Genomic DNA, 19,816 nt, shown 5'->3' with positions numbered 1-19,816 from the left:
TGTGGCAGATTTAAAGCTCCACTGAGCAGGATTTTTATTGGAAAAATAGAGATATGTTATCAGCCTCAATCACAAAGGGGCTGAAATGAGAAGAATATTTCATCTTCAAATACACGGAGGGATCCAGGCCCCGATTAAGCTTGCAGAAAGGGAAAATAGTGAAAAAGAAAGTAATCCACAGATGAATCAACAACATATATAGTTACAATAATGGAACTAAATAAGTTTAAGCTGCAGCCTGAATATACACAGCTTGGAAAGGAAAATATTCTAATGCTGAGTTCCAAAATTGATCAGCATCAGAGACATAAAAGATTAGATTTGACTGAGAGAATCTCTGACTTCTCCAAAGGACATGAGACCAGAAAAATAAGTCTGAATCCTATTTTATCTCAGTTTAGGGTGACATTTAGGATTTCTGGTATAACAGAAACATGTTTTTTCTTATCTTATCTTATATTTCAATAAGAATCTTGTAATTACAGAACCGTCCTAACTTGGGGATTTCCTATATTAGGAATTCCCAAATTAGGAAGGCATAGACTTTGTCCTAAATTCAATATAACTGCCCAAACTGGAAGCAGCTTCGATGTTAGGTCTATATGACAATGACATTGAAGATTGGGAACAATATGAACACCAAACTATAATAATTGAAAGGCTACTCAAACCCTATGATGGCGCTAAAAATTTGCTGGTCCATGTATTAATGGATATATTTATATCAAGGTGGTCGACGATCTACGTCCAAATCTGGAGAAGTCTATAAGGAGGCATGACTCTGCCAGTTTTTTTGAAGAATCATATTTAAAGTTATAGTTATGACTTCTTAAGTTAAGATAAGAGGATTGGACACAGCCATGAGTTTGGGAATTGCTACTGCAATAGGAAGATCTTTCCTGTATTTTAAACTGAAGTTAAGATAGAACAAGTAGTTGTAGTATCTTTCTGTAATGAGGCCCCAGGTATTTAACTCAAACCTAATCTGACCATAGTATAATGCATTTGAATTTGAAGTGTGTCTGCTGTCTTTCTCACTCCGATTGGGTGGTAACTGGTGTGTCCAACACCTTAATCACAAGTTTAGTTATTTTCTTATTTTACTGTGTTTGCTGAATGTCTTTACATCTGGCGGCTACTTTTGGCTAATGATGAACTAATACCCCGGCCTAACTGAAAGCGTGTCCCGTCACATTATGTTTCGCACGCGGTTATCCCTGGGATTTCCTCTCAACGACTCCTTCATTTATCAGCAGAGGTAACAGTTCCTTTCTCTGCACCTGAGGGATTATTTTACCAAATGTCAGCACACAGACGGACAGTGTGTGTGTGTGTGTGTGTGTGTGTGTGTGTGTGTGTGTGTGTGTGTGTGTGTGTGTGTGTGTGTGTGTGTGTGTGTGTGTGTGTGTGTGTGTGTGTGTGTGTGTGTGTGTGTGTGTGTTCAGTGGGGTACCTGTAGCAGAGCCTGTTGTGTGAAATCCCCTCAGAGAGGAATGGCAGCTCCACACCCAGCCAGCGTGGGCCGGGGATTTGCATGGGCAGCGAGCCACACTGTCACTGATCCGTTTTTAATTGGGTGTGACGACTAGAACTTTGGAGCCCCGGGGGGGGGGGAAGTGGTCTGGGGTGGGGTGTGTTTTTAAGTTCTGTGAAAAGCAGGCAGTGTAATACACTACAATTTAATAATTCAGTTCAACAAGTCATTGTGAGTAATTATCTTCAAAGGTAAACATTTTTTTAATGTACTTATTATCAATACATTTCTCTGATTGTATGAGGGATATTTAACAGTAACTGTTCTAATATTTTAGGACTTGCTATCTATTGCGAACATGTTTTCATTTTCAAGTGTTTTCTTCACCTTTTTAACCATGCAATTGTATTAGGAATGGCAATGTCTGTTTGTCATTTGGTAGGTCAGTCTAAACTGAAATATCTCAACATCTTTTAGATGGATTCCAATTAATGTTTGGACAGACATTTATGGTACCAGGAGGCTGAATTCTTCAGACTTTGGTGATCCTTTGACTCTTCCTCCATGAGGTTAATTTCACATTGGATGGATGGCAGTTGAATTTGGCATCAATGTTCCGTCTGGGGATGAATTGTAATAACTTTGTAGATCTCAAAACTTTTTATGTAGCGCCAAAATAAGTTTCCTTTCTTACGATCGCTGGGCTCACGGGGGAAAGAGCTCAGACCTGCGGAGGGAGTTCTAGTTCGTAGTAGAAGAAAAAAGAGAAGTTGAGGTGGTTCGAGCATTCGATCAGGATGCCTTCAGGTGCATCCAACTGGTGTAGACCCAGAACACGCTATATATCTCATCTGGCTTGGTAACCCTTTGGTATTCGGTAAAACGTTGCTGGGGATCGGGATGTCTCGTCTACCTTGCTTAGCCTGCTGCCACGGCAACGCGTCCCCTGATAAGTGGCAGATGTATATTATGTCTTGATATAAGTCGCAATAACTTGTTTGTCTGCTTATTGTCAAGCAGCTGCTTCACAGAACCATCCATGATCTATTTAGATATCTAAATGTTTTACCTACGCAAAAGCAAACCTGTTTGACAGAAGTCAGGTCATTAATTGTTATGTGCTGCATCGCCGCGGGATGTCGGTCTCGTGTGTCAGACTTTGTTGTCTCCCCCTGCAGAGCTGTCTCCCGGCTTGGCGGCGCTGACGGTTGGCTGTGACTCAGGGAATCTGGGCTCCCTGTCCCGGGTCCAGCTGCTCCTCCTGGACCGACCGCAGCCCGAGACCCTGCAGAGTCCCTTTGGTCCGGAAGAGGAACTCTCACCGGTGCAGGACTGGTCTGACCTCATGATGCAGTATGATCCAGGAGGTATACATATATATATATATATATATTTAGAGCCGTAATTCTGTTTAAATGAAAGCAAATTTTCTCTGAAAACTGATTTGAAATATCAAATCTAGCAATAGATTCCACCAAAACACAATGAAAGAAACAATATGAAGCACTTAAAGCCCCATTTTCGAGTGTGAAAATTCCAGAAATACCATTTTGTCAGAATAAAATCTACCAGTTGCCATTTAACATCTCTAATAATAAAGCCTCTCCATGCAGAACCAATATCAAAGAGTTTTCTGTCAAATTTGAAGACTTAAAATCATTTGAGAGGAAGTGATGTTGATAGAAATATTGAGGGAAAGACACATACACACAGTTTTAATACCAGGATTAAACACAATCTAGCAAAAACATCCAGATACAGTTGATACAAGCATCTCATTAATGCCAGGAGCCAAAAGCGGAAGTTAACGCCCCAATGAGTCAACAATAAGTTTCCTTTCTAACTTTTAAAATTCATAAATCCGTCATCAATCATCCAAAGTATCTATGATTTGTGGTCATGCGAAATAATTGTTGATGATTAATGATTATTGAGCCTGTATTTGTAAAGTTCATTGTGACTGACAAGCAATCTCAGTTCACTAAGTAGAATCCTCCTGCTCTGACAAATCTTTCTGACAGTTTGAATGAGATCGTTTGATAAGCAAAACCGTCACTTTAATAACAGGGAGCAGTCAAACAGGTGGTTCCCTGTGTATGTGTGTGCCAAACGGCGGGAAAAACACATCTCTCTAGGTGTTTTCTCCGTCCTCGGCTGGCCTTGAGAGTAAGCGATGCATTTATTGCGTCGAAGCGGCTTTTCTTTTAACGAGCTGTGATACCGCCTCTCATCTGCTCCCAGGCATGCCGCTGCGAGCTCTTAACTGCTTTCCCCCCCGAAGGTGTGGCAGCTCAGAGGACAGGTTTATAGGGATATCAGGATGTGCCATATTAATAAAGATCAAACCGCTAGAGTGGATCATTAACCCGGGAAAGTCCGACTGAGATAGCTGGAGACACTTAGAACCAAGCACTGCATGCATAACAGTGGATAAGAAACTGAGACCAGGCTGTGCAGAGAAGCCTTTTAGTCTTTATGTCATTTATAGTCTGATAACGCTTCAGGGAGTGAGATAAACGCTGCAGACGTTTAAAGGTTCAGTTCAAACAAATTATAAAAGAAGATCTCTCACTTGTATTTGAACAGGGATTGAGATATATGCTGCTGAGATTTCTGTCTCTATTCCAGTACAACACACGATTCTGCTCCCATGATTCTGTCTTCGGAAAGGTTTGCAGGGCATACTGACACTTTAAAGCACAAGTCTCAGCAAATACTGGCTCTGTCACTTCAATTTATAACATTGTAAAAGACAAAAACAGGATTACATTTTCTATTTTGGTGCAATCTAACAGGTCAGAGTTCCTGTTTCTTCAACTCTGACCTGCACAATTTGTATCGTTTCGCCAATAGAAACAGGGATGTGTTTTGAGAAAAACTTGTTTCAGTGAATGGCCATCAACAGCTGATATCCCAGTCTCTTACATTGACATGTTTGTTGCATTGAATGCGAAAGGTGTCAGTATACTGCAAACAAAGTGTTTCATTGATGGCCGAACAACCCCTCATCCATACCGACTCCGCCCCAAAAATGTAACCTTCCTCAGACCTTCCCATCCTTCAAGCAAGAGACGCTGGTTCTGGAAAGCCTGGTGCTGCAGTTTGTATTGTAGTTTCTTTGCGTAAGGCACTATAGCTCCAATCAACCAACAGCAAGGACTACAATATGCAATAGAAGGATATATTTATTCACGATGATAACTTTTACTCAGGTCATTTTCCCGATGGGTTATTAGAAGTTTTGTATATGCAAATACATGACACCAAAAGTTACTTTTGGGGCAGCACGTAGAGATCGTGATGATGATCTCTACGTGTTGTTAATGTGATTGTAGTTCTTTGCTCCACCATTGATTGTGTGGTCATTCAGAACAGATATACACTTTTGTCTCAAGACTTGATCGGATGATTATCTTTACAAACTAATTTGTTTTTAAATAAATGTGACTGTACCTTTTTAATCTGGATAATCCTAAAACCTCACTGTGAATGATTATAATTTGCATCACTTTCTTCTGAAGAACTAGCCTGATTTAGCAGCACCATTGAAATTCCATTGAGCTCCATTGTTTTGACATAACTTCAGAAATCTCAGAGGCAGTTATCTCAAAACCTGAGCAAATAAAACCCAAAATCTATCTGCATGGCTGCGTAGATATCACCAGATGCAATTTAGCAAATCTTTTTTAAAACTTGGTTAAACAAGTTTCTTTACCAGCAAAAGACAAATATGACGGCGCTTTTGTTTGTGGTATCCACGCTTCTGTGCCCACCAATGTTTACAATAAGAGAAAATCTGTCTGAGTTTGCTTGAAGCTGGTCTTTCCTCTCTCTGTGTCTCCAGGACAATGTTTGCACCTGGCACGCTCCAGCAGACAGGTGCTCCACCAGGGTTTTGTTGCTCTATTTATTGCCATTATTTGCTCAGAGGTTAAAAGCCATAATTGGAACTAATACACAACATTACTCATATCTGTGCACACACACTCAAGTACAAAAGGCAAGTGCAGGTAAGTGTGCGCCGGAGGCTAACACTTATGTACCTACACACACGCACACACACACACACACACACACGGGTGCACACGCCTGCCGACTGCAAACACACAATCGCTTCCTCTCCTTTTAGCCTGACGCTGTGTCCTGTGTGGTTTTTGTCAGGTGGTCTGAGGCCCCTCACAGCTGGCAGCCTCTCTGAAAGGTGTGACTCTGCAGGGAAATTCCGGGGAAACAAATCGGTGAGTGCCGCCACCCCTTTGGTACGCCGCCCTTTCACTCTCTACCCCCCTCCTCCGTTCATCTATCAGACTTTCCTCCAAAGGCAGGCCTTGTCGTGAGCAAACACAAGACCTTCGACAATCAACTCCTAACAGATAATAACTCCAAAACCTAGCACACACACTCCCCCGCCCACACAAAGACCCCCTCTTTTACCAACTTGAACTGACATGCATTTATAACTGTCATTCCAGTAAGAAGAGCCAAATTGTTGTTGATAATTGAGACACAATATAACAGAGGGCACGCGGCGTGCAGCAGGTGTGTGGTTAATCAGTCACGGGCTGCTGGAGGAGGGGGGGGGGGCCTGACTGTACAGGAGCAGGCAGGCTTTTACACCGGCTCATTGCTCTGTCGCAGGGGGGTACGCTTGGCTAAACGCCCCGACACGGTGGGATTCTTTCAGAGGATGCACCACCACCAGGATCAGACCGGGGCTGAGGGGGTCAGGGGGGTAAACGGGGCCCGAGCATGCTGGGCTGCAGCGGAATGGACGCAGGTGCTCCACGTGATCTACGATTAATCTCCCCTTTATGACGAATGAGAGAGGGCCCCTGAAAAGCATGAATGAGACTCATAAGCCCCCTGCAATTATGCCAAACCACAATGACGAGCTGGAGTGCTCCGAGCGGGATTCATACAACCATTTGCATAATGCACCTCACTGAAGCAAGTATCCACACACTGGATTATTTATAAAGAAGAGAAAGTGATGAACCCAGTTTGGGAAGAGGGAGATGCTGCTGGTTCTGGGTTGGGAATATTTTTTATTTTCTTTTATTGATACCCCAGATATTCTGCAACATAAAAACTCAAGAGTGTCTGGAGTTTTAGAGGAATAGTTTGACATTTTGAGAAATATGATTATTCTTTTCTTGCCAGATAGGAAGTTTGATACTTCGTCACAGTTAGGTTGCAAGTTTAGACTCGAGGAAGTCACTCCTCCCAGTAAAGAAATAATCAAGAAAAAAAATTTTTCATGCAGAAAATAAACATGCCCTCCAGAACCCTTGACACCCAAAATAATAATGTAAAGTTATTGTTTATTCTGTCCTCTGTTTCCCTGCAGGATCAGTCTGAAGGAGGTTCTGGGTCTCCGTCTTCATGGATCATAGACCAGAGTCCATCACTCAACATGCTCAGATCCGCCCTTTCTCCCTGCGTGTCCAATCACGGTACTGTACCCTTTAAACCTTCCCAGAAAAATAGTTATTTCTCTTGATCTGTGTGTGCTGCTATGGCATATCGCCTCTCTGTTAAAACCGGCGCTCTCTCTCAAGAGCCTACGACAACAATAGTTAATCAATACAAGAGCCCGTCTTCACCATTAGCGTCTGATCCGGTAAAAGCCCACTCAGTCCCCGTCAGCTCTGGTTCATGAGGAGCCATTGTCTCCTCACTGTCAGCGCCGTGTTTGGCGTTCCCTAGCCTCCGGTACACTTAAGCCCGCTAATCCTTGCGAGGGCCAGCTGCCTCGCAGTATCACCTTCACCTGTGTGGTCGGCTTGTGTACATTCATGAGGGATGGTTCGGAGGCAGCGCCTACTGTACGGACCACAAACACTGGAGAGCTGGCAGCGAAAGACAGGCACCGTCACCACATGGAAAAGGAGAGCCATCCCTCTCTGTGTCACCGGTGACTCCCTCGTCCAGTATCAGTCATTGTTCTATCACGCTAATGGCCCATGATTTGCTGTATGCCTCAAGGATGTTACAAATGCATTAATCATATCAGAGATTGATATGTCTGAGGGCCAAGCTGCAGCTAACCGTTGACACAAAGGCACAGTGGAATGTCTTTCTTATCCAACATGGCTGATGTCAAGTGCCAAGGCTGCTAATCTTAATTATTATATCACTCAACGTTTGTGCTGATTTTGACTGAGGAAGGTGGACTGATCAGGTTTTGCTGTTACAATCCATCAATCAGTTTTCAAAAAAATTGCATGGATAATGATCCTGTTGGGATTAGCCTGATGCAGGGTTTCAATGTGCTTCAAACAACAGTGTTTTTCAATTGTTGAATAGCATGTGAAACACCTTCCCTCCACACCTTTCTGACCTTGAAATTCAGGAGGCTGGGTCCGTCAATTTTTGTACAATTTCAAAACTGACAAAGCGACAAGCAAGCTCGCTTTATGCAGCGATGGACCAGATGTGTTGAGGTTAGAAAGTATGCAGGATTGTGAAATGTCCCTCAAGGTTTCTTTTTTGTTCACAGCTGCTTCCGACACTCTTCATGTTTAAAACCAAATGCAACACTTCAAATTCTTTTACGAGAGACTCTCCGATGGTGTGCGCAGTGATCTCTATTAGTACGGTTCATCGTGTCTCTTCCTCTGCATCAGCGAGCTTTTCTCCCCACCTTTGAGCTTCGCCATTCACAACACCTGTTTGGAAGGCACTTCATAAGACCCAGTTTGTTCAAAAGCGTACCAAACCCAATAGAGATTTAAAATTGGAGGTTTAATCTTTGAAATCTGTCATAACATTTCAGACAATTTTGAAGACACTTGAAGCCATCACACAGTCTCCTGGCATATCGGTTTAGATGATTGTAAACAATAACTGCTTAAAAACTCTTATGTAGTGATGCATAATAACCTAATGGTTAGCATAACTGGTGGCGATGTCATTGGTCTCGGGACGTGAAACGTAGAGGCATGTATACAGACACTTGTTGACTCTACTGTGCAATGTGTTGCTCACTTTCTTGTGTGATCACACCTCTGTCTTCCCTGGAACTAGGAATGAGTTTTATATCATTTAACAGTCTCTTCTTTACACAGAATGATTGATTTATTAGCTTGTTAAATGTATACAAAAAACATCCATTGTCATAGAATACAATGTCTTAAATTCCCTTCAGCGTTTAAAGGCAGCTTTTTTAGCTCCTTCGACATTTCACGACAAAGCTGTTAAACTTCCCTGTAAGAACTAGACAAACTGGACTAATGAAGAAAAACGTTACCCAGAAGATCTCTGTGATGGCTTCTGTGCTTTGACCTTTTGGAGGCCAAAGGCATGATCACACTCTGGGTGATGAGGAAAGGGAGGGGGGGGTCATCAGCAGGGCGTGGAGAGGTCACGCCCGAGGTCACACCGTCTCTAAAAGATACCCAGTGTGTGGCATGTCTTTGTGTGGATAGGTGAGATTTGGTTACCCCTGGAGGTGTGAGCAGTTCAACCCTTTGAATGGGGCTCCAGAGTAATGGAGGGAATGACCCCATTATGACTCAATGTATATGAGACAGTGGAGAAAATGGGGTTTGAGACACCATTTGAATCTGGAATAGTTGATTAGTTCACATGACCAACTGCTGATTAACATTTAGATTAAGCGAAGATGTTGGAAATATAAATATATAAATGGTTGAAATTCAGTTAACAATATAAGTTATTTATCTAGCAAAAATGCCAAACTTTTTATATGATTGTAAATCTAAAGCTGCTCTAATCAAAATTTCTAAATATAATGTTTTATGTTAAGGATGTTTGCTAGCAGTGCTCTGCATTTCCACAAGCTCCAAAGAGCTTTTTGGCGTCTTTCAGCTCACTGTTTTGCTTTTCTGGCCTTCAACTTAACTTGTAACTCCATCTCAATGCTCTCAACAACCACGTTTCCAGCAGCCTGCTGTTTTCAGCTTCACATAGACAATCTGTACGCTACCTGCTCAGCACCAAACATCAGACAGAGTTAGCGACTAGTTGGTGAACACAATGAGACAAACTAGCTGCTTTAATGCCATTTTTCTCAGGAGGTGATTGTGATAGAAATATAGCCAAATGGAGAGTAAATAATGGACAGAAACACGACGAAAACTGATTGCAAAATTTGCTCTGTCTCTGCTGGATGTGAAAAAGTAAACTATTTGCTGCTATCAACATTATAATGCGATAATATGTCAGTGTTGTATTTACAGCTTTTATAAAAAACAAAATAAATCATAAAAAGTCAGATAGATGATCACTGATTTCTTATTTTGGTGCTGGTTGTACAACAAAACAAGCAATTTGAAGGTGTCACCAACATTATTCACTCTGATCCAAAACAAAGTACACTTAACGATTAAAAGGTCACTCATCCAAATTGGTATCACACATCCATAAATCTGGTGAACTGACAAAACACTGGTGTCGAAATAAGAATGTCAAGAGCTCAAAGATATCCTGACTTTGAGTCCCTGGCAAGCTTCAAAATGTATCCTACATTTCCCATAATGCACCTGAAAAATGTCGTTAATTAAAATAACTTTTATCAAACCTTGTAAAGCTGTTCCAGAGACACATTTAATTAAATATAAATGTATTGATGAGCCATTCCTCTGATGCTCCATGATCCATATCAATGAATCTCCCTCCTGTCTCTGGATGTATGGACAGCAGTTGACCAGTTCCGAGATTAAAGCGACGCTGCGATAAGACGCTCCTGCTCCCCAGTGAGGCTCATGTTAAGACCTTTGTCCGATTCTGCTCATCAGGAATTCATAGGTGGAGTAATCCCTCCCCTCATAATTGTTTCATGACTGTTCCCCCGGTCACTCCGCGCTCACTCCAGAGTTTAGCATTCAGCTGCTACTAAAGATGTTAGCGTCCGAATGAATGTAGCGATGTGCGAGGCCACAAAGAGCACTAATCTGGACTGACCTCGGCGGATTGTTTTCAGAAAGCTGAGGAAGCTACGGGACAGATTAGCCTCCAGAAAGACAGAGATGGTGCGAGCAGAGATTAGTCGTGTACTAAGACAGGATCGTCCCCCCCCCAGAGGACCACACACTGACAGTGTAGCCATGTCACCATTGTCTCTAAGCCACCGCCACTGTGGACTCATTGGCTATTGTCTTCAAAATCCTCCAGCGTCCGTCCGTCCCCCCCCTCACCCCAAAAAAACCTGGACTCAAGCTCTTTGATTGGCACTTGTCAGGGCTGATAGAGAGGGTGACATGTTGGGAAAGGCTTCGATAAAGGAGCTCTGAAAGGGAAAATCCTCTCCCCATGAATAATAAATTGGCGAGGATTTTCCTTTTTTTTTTTTTACTCCACCCTGCTCCTATTCTGCCATTCTCTGAGCAGATAGAGGAGTGAAAGCTCTGGGTGGCATCAGTGAATAGCCTCAGCACGCCGATTGTCTCGCTGATGCTCATCCCTTTCTCAAACACGCAAAAGAAAGAGATACAAGTCCAACCTTCTTGCCTTCGCCTGCTGCGCTGGATGGTAAAGGCCAGGCAGTGTGTGTGTGTGTGTGTGTGTGTGTGTGTGTGTGTGTGTGTGTGTGTGTGTGTGTGTGTGTGTGTGTGTGTGTGTGTGTGTGTGTGTGTGTGTGTGTGTGTGTGTTGGAGAGAGTCGGACGAAAGGGTGGGCGGCGTGTGTGTGTTTATTGTCTTCGGCAGCCTTTTTCCCAGATGAACTAGGGGATTTGACTTGGCCACTCGCTCGCAGCAAAAATCCAGCTATCTGCTGTGTTCAGATGCTGCGGTTGGTATGGTAACCTGCTCTGTGTGTTTTTAGATGGGCTCTTGTTTCCAGCTTGAACTGACCAGTAATCACTGCTGTGCATTCATGGATTAGGGAGGTTAGGATAGGAGGGTTTGGACGGGAGGAAACCAAATCCTGAATAATTTTAGTTGTGGTTTCAACATACTTTAAAGACTGTAGACTGCAGGAACGGTTTGGACTTTTTGGTTTTAGCCAGTGGTGAAATAATTCAGTCGGTTAGTTGATCATCAGGAATTTATTCATCAGCAAATTCTTTAGTTGATTAATCAATAGGGTCATTTTATAAAGGAAAAACTTAAAATATTTGTGAACAAGCTGCTTAAATATGATACTTTTTTGTTAATTGTTTATGTTCAATATCTCTGGAAAATGTATATCTTTGGACTTTGATTCTTTTGATCAGACAAAACAAGCGTTTGAAGATGTCACATTTGCACGATGGCCCTAAAAGCTCAACACACTACAACTTAAGTAAACACAAACAAATGAAGAAAACTTTTTCACTAATTTGCAGTATAAGAAATATGTGCTGCAAATATAGAAAACACAACCAAATACAGAAATGCTGCAGGTTGCACAGAGAAAAATGGAACCAATTACAAAGTGATGGACACAAGGCATGTGTCTGTGTCGTTGTGTTCACTGCTGGAATGGTTTACGACGTTTCAGTCTGGGTTTTTTCACGTTTCTTTAGGTTTGTTTTTGGCATCTCCTTTTTAATAAATAGCGTTAACATGCCACTGTTTAATATTGTGCTGTGAATTGTTTTATTGCACTTATCATTGATAAAGTATCCTACTGAGCATATGTTTTATACATTTTTTCACTTTTATGCCACACAACCTCCAACAATAACACCAAAGTAAACAATACAACCTTAATACTTTGATACAATTTAACTTATTATTTAATTTTATGTACCTTTATAAGTTAGATATACAAATATATTAAGGTTGCATTGTTTACCTTAATGTAATGGTGGAGGTCGTGTGGGTTAATCTAAACAATGAATGCATGCTATTGTATCTGCGGCTAGACCCTTCTCCGATGACGAGCATTTTATACTATATTCTAATATTTTATAGAATAAACATTAATCTAAAAGACCAATAAATACAGATTTCTTTAAGTTATCTATTATGCATTTAAGGAAAAGTTTTAGATTTTTACTACTAAACTACTATCTTGACATCACATTCATCATGAGGTCACTGTAGATGTCCTGGACATTTGCTTTATGTTGCATGATGAGAAAAACATGAATGAAAAATGATGAATTCAGCGCCCTAGAGATGAATACATCTCTCATCCCGTCGTCTGCTTTGGTGACATTGAGACTTCAGCAGGACGTGGAGGCTGATGGGAGTGTGTGATTGTGTGCAGCGTGGCGGAAGACGGCCTGTCAAATGAAACATGGCTCCATCAATCTGGACCGCTGACCTCTGTGAGCTCGACGACGGGATAAATGAATCCACGCCACCGTGTTTTGACGGCTTGATGAATCTGCTGCCCGTCAGCTACTCGAATGGTCAAGCTTTTTTTCTCCTAATGAATAGAACCATCTCCAAATGCACCACATTTGAATTATCGCTCATGCACTCACGCAAGCGACACTCACGTCTGCAAAAGTAGCGTGAAGAAAAGAGTCCAAAACTCTTATGGAAACTGTTGCAGAAGACAATGGAAGTCCTCCTTAAGCTCAAGTCTGCATCGATGGTGCTCTTTGTCTCTGCTCTGCTACACCAAGAAGTGTATTCTGTGGACTTTATGTTCAGAGATAATGGGGCTCTTAATTGGCTGGTCAGTGACAAAATGGGTGGCTGTTTAAGTTTCAGGGAGAGCGTCCGATCCTTAGTGAGACTCTGAAAGGACTGAAGGGAGATGTGACTGTGGCATTTAGGAGAACAATGTGATGGGAATTAGTGTTTATCAAAGGAGCTGAAATGGTTTTTAGTGCTTTTTATCAAGTAGTTACTTCCTCATAGATGACAATGAATACATATGTGGTATTTCTTGTTCAGGAAACTGTGGTGATTAAAGTATTTTTTATATTCGAAAAGTAAATCCATGTGCAAAGCAACAAGCAAAATACTACAAGATGCAAGACTTTTTTTTATGTGTTTTATATTGTATCTCTCGGCCCCAGGTTCCAGCAGAGTGGAAGGGGGCCCCACCGAGGAGGAGGCCAATTATCCAGGATGGGAGGACCAAGTCGAGGCCTCAGCTGAAGGAAGGAGGCCCGGGAGTCTTGACCATAGAACTGAAGAGAAGGACAGAAGGATGGAGGAGAGGAAAACAAAGGTGCTGAGCTTGCTTTCCAAATTGCAAGACAACACGCCTCGGAAGCCAAATACGAGCAAAGGTTGCTCCAACTTCGAGGACTGTGAGTTTTATTTATCTGATGAAATTGAGATTATTTAAATCCTTAAAACTACATTTTAGACTTCGGGCAGACTAAACCAAACTAAACCTATTAGTAGACTTATTAACTTTAACGCATCTTAAACCATTTTCTCATTTTTACTCTTGACAATGTCTGGACCTTATTCTCTGGACATTGTTTTCCTCTCACACATATCACCCAACTGGGGATTACCCAGAGTCAGACGTGTTCCCACCTACTGGAAATATTAAACTCAGTTTAGTGATGTGGATTAAACCACGTTCACATAGCCAGTTTGTAATTTGGTCATTAACAACTCAGTCTTTTGCCCTTCCTTGAATTTGTTTTACTATTTCAGCTTTGGCCCTTACGAACAGAATTTCTCGAATCTTGTCGTCTCTCCGGTTAGACATTTATGTTGGCATCTTTGTGTAAATGATCCTGCTTCTTCACCCTTGGATGTTTGTTTTCCGCATGATAAAAACATCAACCCTCACCGTTGATGAGGAAATGCACGTTGAGAAGGACCAAGCCAGCCCACACGTTGGGTTTAAATATATTCTGGTTCATTATGAAACTGTGATGGGACAAAATAAACTTTGGCAGGCCTCAACAGTTTAGGTAGTTAAAGGGATACACTTAGTTAGCCTCAAAGGCTGTTTAGCTGAAATTTGAATGAAACTGTGAATGGAATGGCATTCATTTGAAGGCCCCTCGGGTTAATTTGTATCTATTGGCTTATTAAGACTCCACTGGAGAAGAATCATTTCAATAGATAGATAAAGAAGAAATGGGTCCTGGTTGAAATTGCTATGTGTGAAATTATAATCAAGGGTTTTCCAACTCAGCCATGTTGGAAGGTGCAATGTATCTCAGCTTGCCAACACTCATCTTTGCCTCCCGTTCACACAGTAGTCGATGCGTGGAAAAACACAAACACCCAACGCATTTACCAACACTCTTCTCCTCTCTGAAAATGTCCCCTCAATTACAGCACTTGATTTTTTTAGAATTGTCTTTTTTTTGCAAACAGGAGTTTAGCTAGGAGTTCTCGAGTTTCCCTCAAGTGCCTAATTTCTAGCATTCAGGCCTTTGTGAGCGTGCTGGGGCTGGCGGGTCCGACAATAGGCATCCACACCTAAGGTCAAGGCTGAGGGGCCGGCCCCCTGCAGAGGTCAGTCAAGTCAGAGTTCTCCCCTGAGTGCTGGCACCCATGAAAGGGACTGAGTGGACAGGTTTGTTCAGATGATAATCAAGCAGGGTGAAGAACCCTGCAGCTGGCTTCACTATTCTGCAGGAAGGTTATTAGTAATGGAAAGCTTTTGTTGTGTTACAGGAGTATGGACTGTGGTGTGTGTGTGTGTGTGTGTGTGTGTGTGTGTGTGTGTGTGTGTGTGTGTGTGTGTGTGTGTGTGTGTGTGTGTGTGTGTGTGTGTGTGTGTGTGTGTGTGTGTGTGTGTGTGTGTGTGTGTGTGTGTGTGTCCTTGTATTTATGTAAAAAAACAGGTGGAGTTTTACATATATGACTATATTTTCAGAGCAATGTTAGGCTACAGTGTTTGAGGATTAAAAGTATGATAATAGCAGCAGTGGATCTGTCACATCCGTCAGATATTCATCTTCCCCAGAGGATTCATCCTAATGACTTTGGTGATCCCATGGCTTTTCCCATAGCGCCACAATGAATTTGATAGTGTTTTTTAGGTGAAATATCTCGACAACTGTTGGGTTGATTGCCATAAAATTTAGTACACACGTTCATGTTTCCCCTAGGATTAATGATAATAACATTGGTGATCCTACAAAATAAAAAGCACAATGTTTTTTGTGTTATTCCTGCGGTATACTTTGAAGAAAGACACTCGCAGACTTCTCTCGCTGTGTTTTACGGGTGTGGCGTCTTGACAAAGTGCGTCCTGATACAATGCGTCATTTTACATGCGTTCCTTTTATTGTTGTGTATGTGTGTGTGTCCTTGTAAATACACACACCTGTGGTTTGTCTGCGCCAAAAGTGTTTGTATCTGTTTGTGTATTTGTGTGTGTGCTGACTACCTCTTGTCCAGACACTTTGTGCTGTGTTCCCTCATTAGGCTCTGAAAGGGCCGAACTGTCCTTTTATGTAATTGTTGCTTTACGGTCTAGCGCTGACCACTTGCCAAAGGATTCCCAAAACAAAGACCCCCCCCCCCCCACACACACACACACACACACACACACACACACACACACACACACACTAACACACACACACACGTGCACTCCCACATATAACTTTCTGTACTCTGCCTCCATCCATCCATTCAACTTGGACCCTTCAGGTTTTCATCAGTCAACGTCGCTGACATGCGTCTCGTGTTTGTAGTGAACAGAGAATATGTACATAAGCACAAAGGACAGATGGGATTATGTTCTCAGCATGAGATGAGTCGTGTCAAACCTGCTCCCAATGTAGATTTATAACACTTGCCCGATTGGTGAGGTGAGTTGCTAGATCTACTAGCCCCATGTGGCATTTTAATTGCCCAGTGCAAGTGGGGAATCCTTATTGTTTAGCCCTGGTTTTACTTGAAATTTGCCATTTTATAAAAAATAAATCTGTACTTTAGAGGCCAGTTTTTGCCTCATTTAGCCCCATAATATGTGACTGTGGTGAACAACCCAGGCTGTGAGTGCATGGAGAATGGAGGTGACACTGATGTCAAGTAGCTGTGGTCTCCTTTGTGTTGCAGCCAACCAGCTCCTGTTAACCAGCGACAGCGTGTGTTTTGTGAGGGACTCTGTGGGCTGAGGTCTCTGATGAATGTCAATGTTGATATGGAACACCTGGCGGCCTTGAAGCCAGCCGCGTGTTGACCCCACCCACCACCCACCACCACCACCACCACCACCACCAGCAGCAGCAGCAGCCTCTATTACTGTCTTCTACCTGTGGGCGGAGATCAGGCCCTAATTGTTGTTCAAACAGTGAATGAGCCTAAAAAGACGCATACGGTCGACCGAATGAACAAGAAAGGCCAGTCGCTTAAAAGAGAGATCAAGGGAGGTTACGGGCATTAGTGCGAGGTGTTTGTTTGTATGTGTGCGGGGGGGGTTGGGATGTCTCCAATGCCTGTTTGGGTACAGTGCCTTTATGTAACCCCTGTTTGCTCAGCCTTTCGGTGGGGAATACCTCTATGTATTTACCATCAGGCCAGAATGACTCGGCAAACAAACAGCTCGCCTATTGATGAGCGGTAGCGTGGAATATGCCCGCTGTATTCATAGGAGGGAGAGAAAAGGGGAAGGGGGTAAGAGGGAGAGAGTCAATCTGTCAAAGAGTCTATTATACGGCGTCCAAACACAGAGCGCCCTCCACAATGGCCTTATTAATGGCACAATGTCAAGGAGCGGGAGGGCAATAATAGCAGATGATTTTGCTTTGTGAGGTAATCTCTGGAGATCTGGTATTGCAATACGACAGATGATTTGGAGTCTCGGCGGGGCATATCAGCGTGGATCTGGAGCTGATTGGGGCGTAGGCGTGTGTGTGTGTGTGTGTGTGTGTGTGTGTGGCACACTTTGAGTGTGTGTGCAATAAGTTGTGGTTTGTGGTGAGGCCGGTGGCGTGCAGCCAGAGACAGGAGTGTGGCCGCTACCTTTTGTCTTTATTTGTTTTCCTGCCAGAGCTATAACCGCCCCCTCAACACACACACACACACACACACACACACACACACACACACACACACACACACACACACACACACACACACACACACACACACACACACACACACACACACACTGCTCAGTGTTTTGGGAGAAAGTGAGGGGGAGGAGTCGTGCGTTCATGGAGCAACAACAGCGCCTGCGAGAGAACGCTGCCAAATACTGTCACCCTCTTTTACATTGTAGAGCCCACTCAAGAGACACCAGCACACGTTGCCAAATTCTGCTCTGAAAAGACTGTTATCATACAACACTGGTGGGGCGCTCTGAATATTGATGTACCAGTCAGGACTCGTCGTTATTGTCTTGGAAACATATTTAAGGGAACCTTTGACCAATGCAAAAATGACTTAGTGTAAAACTTCATTTAAGAGCCGAGCCCCTTTTACTCATCGGCTGTGTCTCAATTAGACGCCGAGGAACTTTGGTCGATATGGACACATTACACATCGTTAAATCGGTTAGATTCGCCACAATTCAATCATTTATTTTATGGAAACCGTGCACACACAAAAATGTATTCAGATTTATAAGCATGGTAAATGAGAGACGAAAAAAGTGACTAAGAAACTCCTATTTTAACTATAGTAAGTAAATAGGAAGTGATTTTGCTTAGTATTCCCTCATATTAATTGACATTGTAGATATTGACATTTATTATAAATGTGTGAGCATCATTCCTGGGAGAGTAAAGTTAATATGCAGGTTTACTGTCAGAAAGAGGGACTCAGTTTACTTATCCTTTAATCTTAATCCTTTAATCTTCATAGGCTCATTTAAACCTTTATGACATGCATTTCTACTCTATCATAGCATCAAACTCATGTGAGAATAGAAGGAAAATCAACTTTTCAAATGCTTCATCAGTCACTTCTACTGCACCTCCTGCTGGTTTACAGAGCTTTTTTCAGATAAGATTTCCATCTTTACCTTTTGATGTGGAGCCTGTTTAAATAAAAACTTTCTATACTATTATGAAATAATACCCCTGGCCTGGTTTAAAGGTCTACTCTGCCACCGCTCAAGACCTCTCACCTCCTTATCTTCCAGCACTAAACTTCATATTTTTTGTCTTTGTCTCATCGTGTTGAGGCAGTAGATTTACAGCATCATCACATGTTTACCGACTCAAACCCCAAAAACATCCCATCAACCTATTTCTCATTTGCTGCAGTTAAAGATCGGTTTAGACTCTGTTTATCTGTGTGTGTGTGTGTGTGTGTGTGTGTGTGTGTGTGTGTGTGTGTGTGTGTGTGTGTGTGTGTGTGTGTGTGTGTGTGTGTGTGTGTGTGTGTGTGTGAATGCTATTTGCTCTAAATTCGCGCTCTTAATCACATATTTTAGGGCTGTATATGTGGGGCATGTTGCACTCTGACATTCTCCTGCTATTAAAAAAAAAGGGGGTCACCTCCTCTCCTGCTGAATGTGACCTTTGTTAAAGGAATTACGGGACACTTTATACAGTGTGATGATGAGCAGAAACAAAAGTCTGGGATTAAGCGGGAAAGAGAGCAACAAAAGTGAACTCGTTAAAAAACACAATAGACCCGTGTGTGTTTTTGTGTCTCTGTGTGTGTGTTTATAAATTTGACAGGTCAGTTATGGAAGTTCACACTAAACGATTGTCTTTTATTCTAAACTGCAGTTAGTAGAGCTTGGTATGATTTAAAAATGCCAAATGCCCCTTTAGACACCCAGAACAGTCTTGAACATAGCAGAATAATAAAATAGAAGAGTAGATACACACTTCAAATGGATCATAATTGTGAGGGATTATTTTTGGATCAGTAGTTTTTACTCACCTTTTATCTAATGTCATTGTAGAATTTTTCAACAAAACCGTTTTCATTTAACAAAACAAGCCAAACTTTTCAAGTGTTGAATGTTTCAATCATCATTCAAGACATTTGATTCCATCTTTCAATATCAGAACCAAAAAAAACAAAGCATGGAGGTCACAAAAGGAAAACATAAATCATACACAGATGAGTACTAATAGTTGTCAGATGAGCAGTCAGCAGTGTTTTTCATCTGTCAACTGCAGACATAGAAAATGACGTCCACGCGTACGTTAAATGAGTCGTGACCGTCCGGTGCGCGAGCAGTGACTCTGCAAGAGAAAAGGAACAAAACATAAAAAAAACAAACGCCAGTGAAAGACTGAACCTCCCTGCTCATCATCATCATTCGCCCCATTCTTCCTCTCTCTATTGCAACTGAATCGCCTCGGTCTCATTACAGATTATGGCCTCAACAGAGTGACTCTCCCCTTTCTCTCGCCTTTTCTCCACACAGTCCCTCTCTTGATTAACATTTTCTGCTAGGCTTCACACCAAAGGCACAACCTGTGCGCTTTAAAGGCAGGGTGGAAAAAAAGCCATCAAGCGCTGGAGTGGAATCAGATAAGGCTATCAGGCAGGAGGCTTTACTGCCTCCGCTTTGTCCTGCTCCTCCACCCGCCCTCGCTTCCTCCCT

At 42.4% G+C, this 19,816-nt stretch overlaps 1 protein-coding gene across 1 annotated transcript in view; it reads left to right on the top strand.

Annotated features, from left to right (window-relative positions):
• The window catches only part of LOC129112825 (uncharacterized), a 48,493-nt gene that overhangs the window by 19,419 nt on the left and 9,258 nt on the right, over positions 1 to 19,816 (top strand). Inside the window, exons 7-10 of the mRNA XM_054625058.1 lie at positions 2,653 to 2,841; positions 5,636 to 5,712; positions 6,822 to 6,927; positions 13,395 to 13,631. Of these exons, the coding sequence (XP_054481033.1) occupies positions 2,653 to 2,841; positions 5,636 to 5,712; positions 6,822 to 6,927; positions 13,395 to 13,631 (609 nt within the window). The remainder of the gene's footprint in view (positions 1 to 2,652; positions 2,842 to 5,635; positions 5,713 to 6,821; positions 6,928 to 13,394; positions 13,632 to 19,816) is intronic.

The sequence above is a fragment of the Anoplopoma fimbria genome, chromosome 23 (genome assembly GCF_027596085.1).
Source record: "Anoplopoma fimbria isolate UVic2021 breed Golden Eagle Sablefish chromosome 23, Afim_UVic_2022, whole genome shotgun sequence".
NCBI classification, from domain to species: Eukaryota; Metazoa; Chordata; class Actinopteri; order Perciformes; family Anoplopomatidae; genus Anoplopoma; species Anoplopoma fimbria.
The sequence above is the reverse complement of the archived record's forward strand: the minus strand, read 5'-3'. Positions and strand labels throughout refer to the sequence as shown.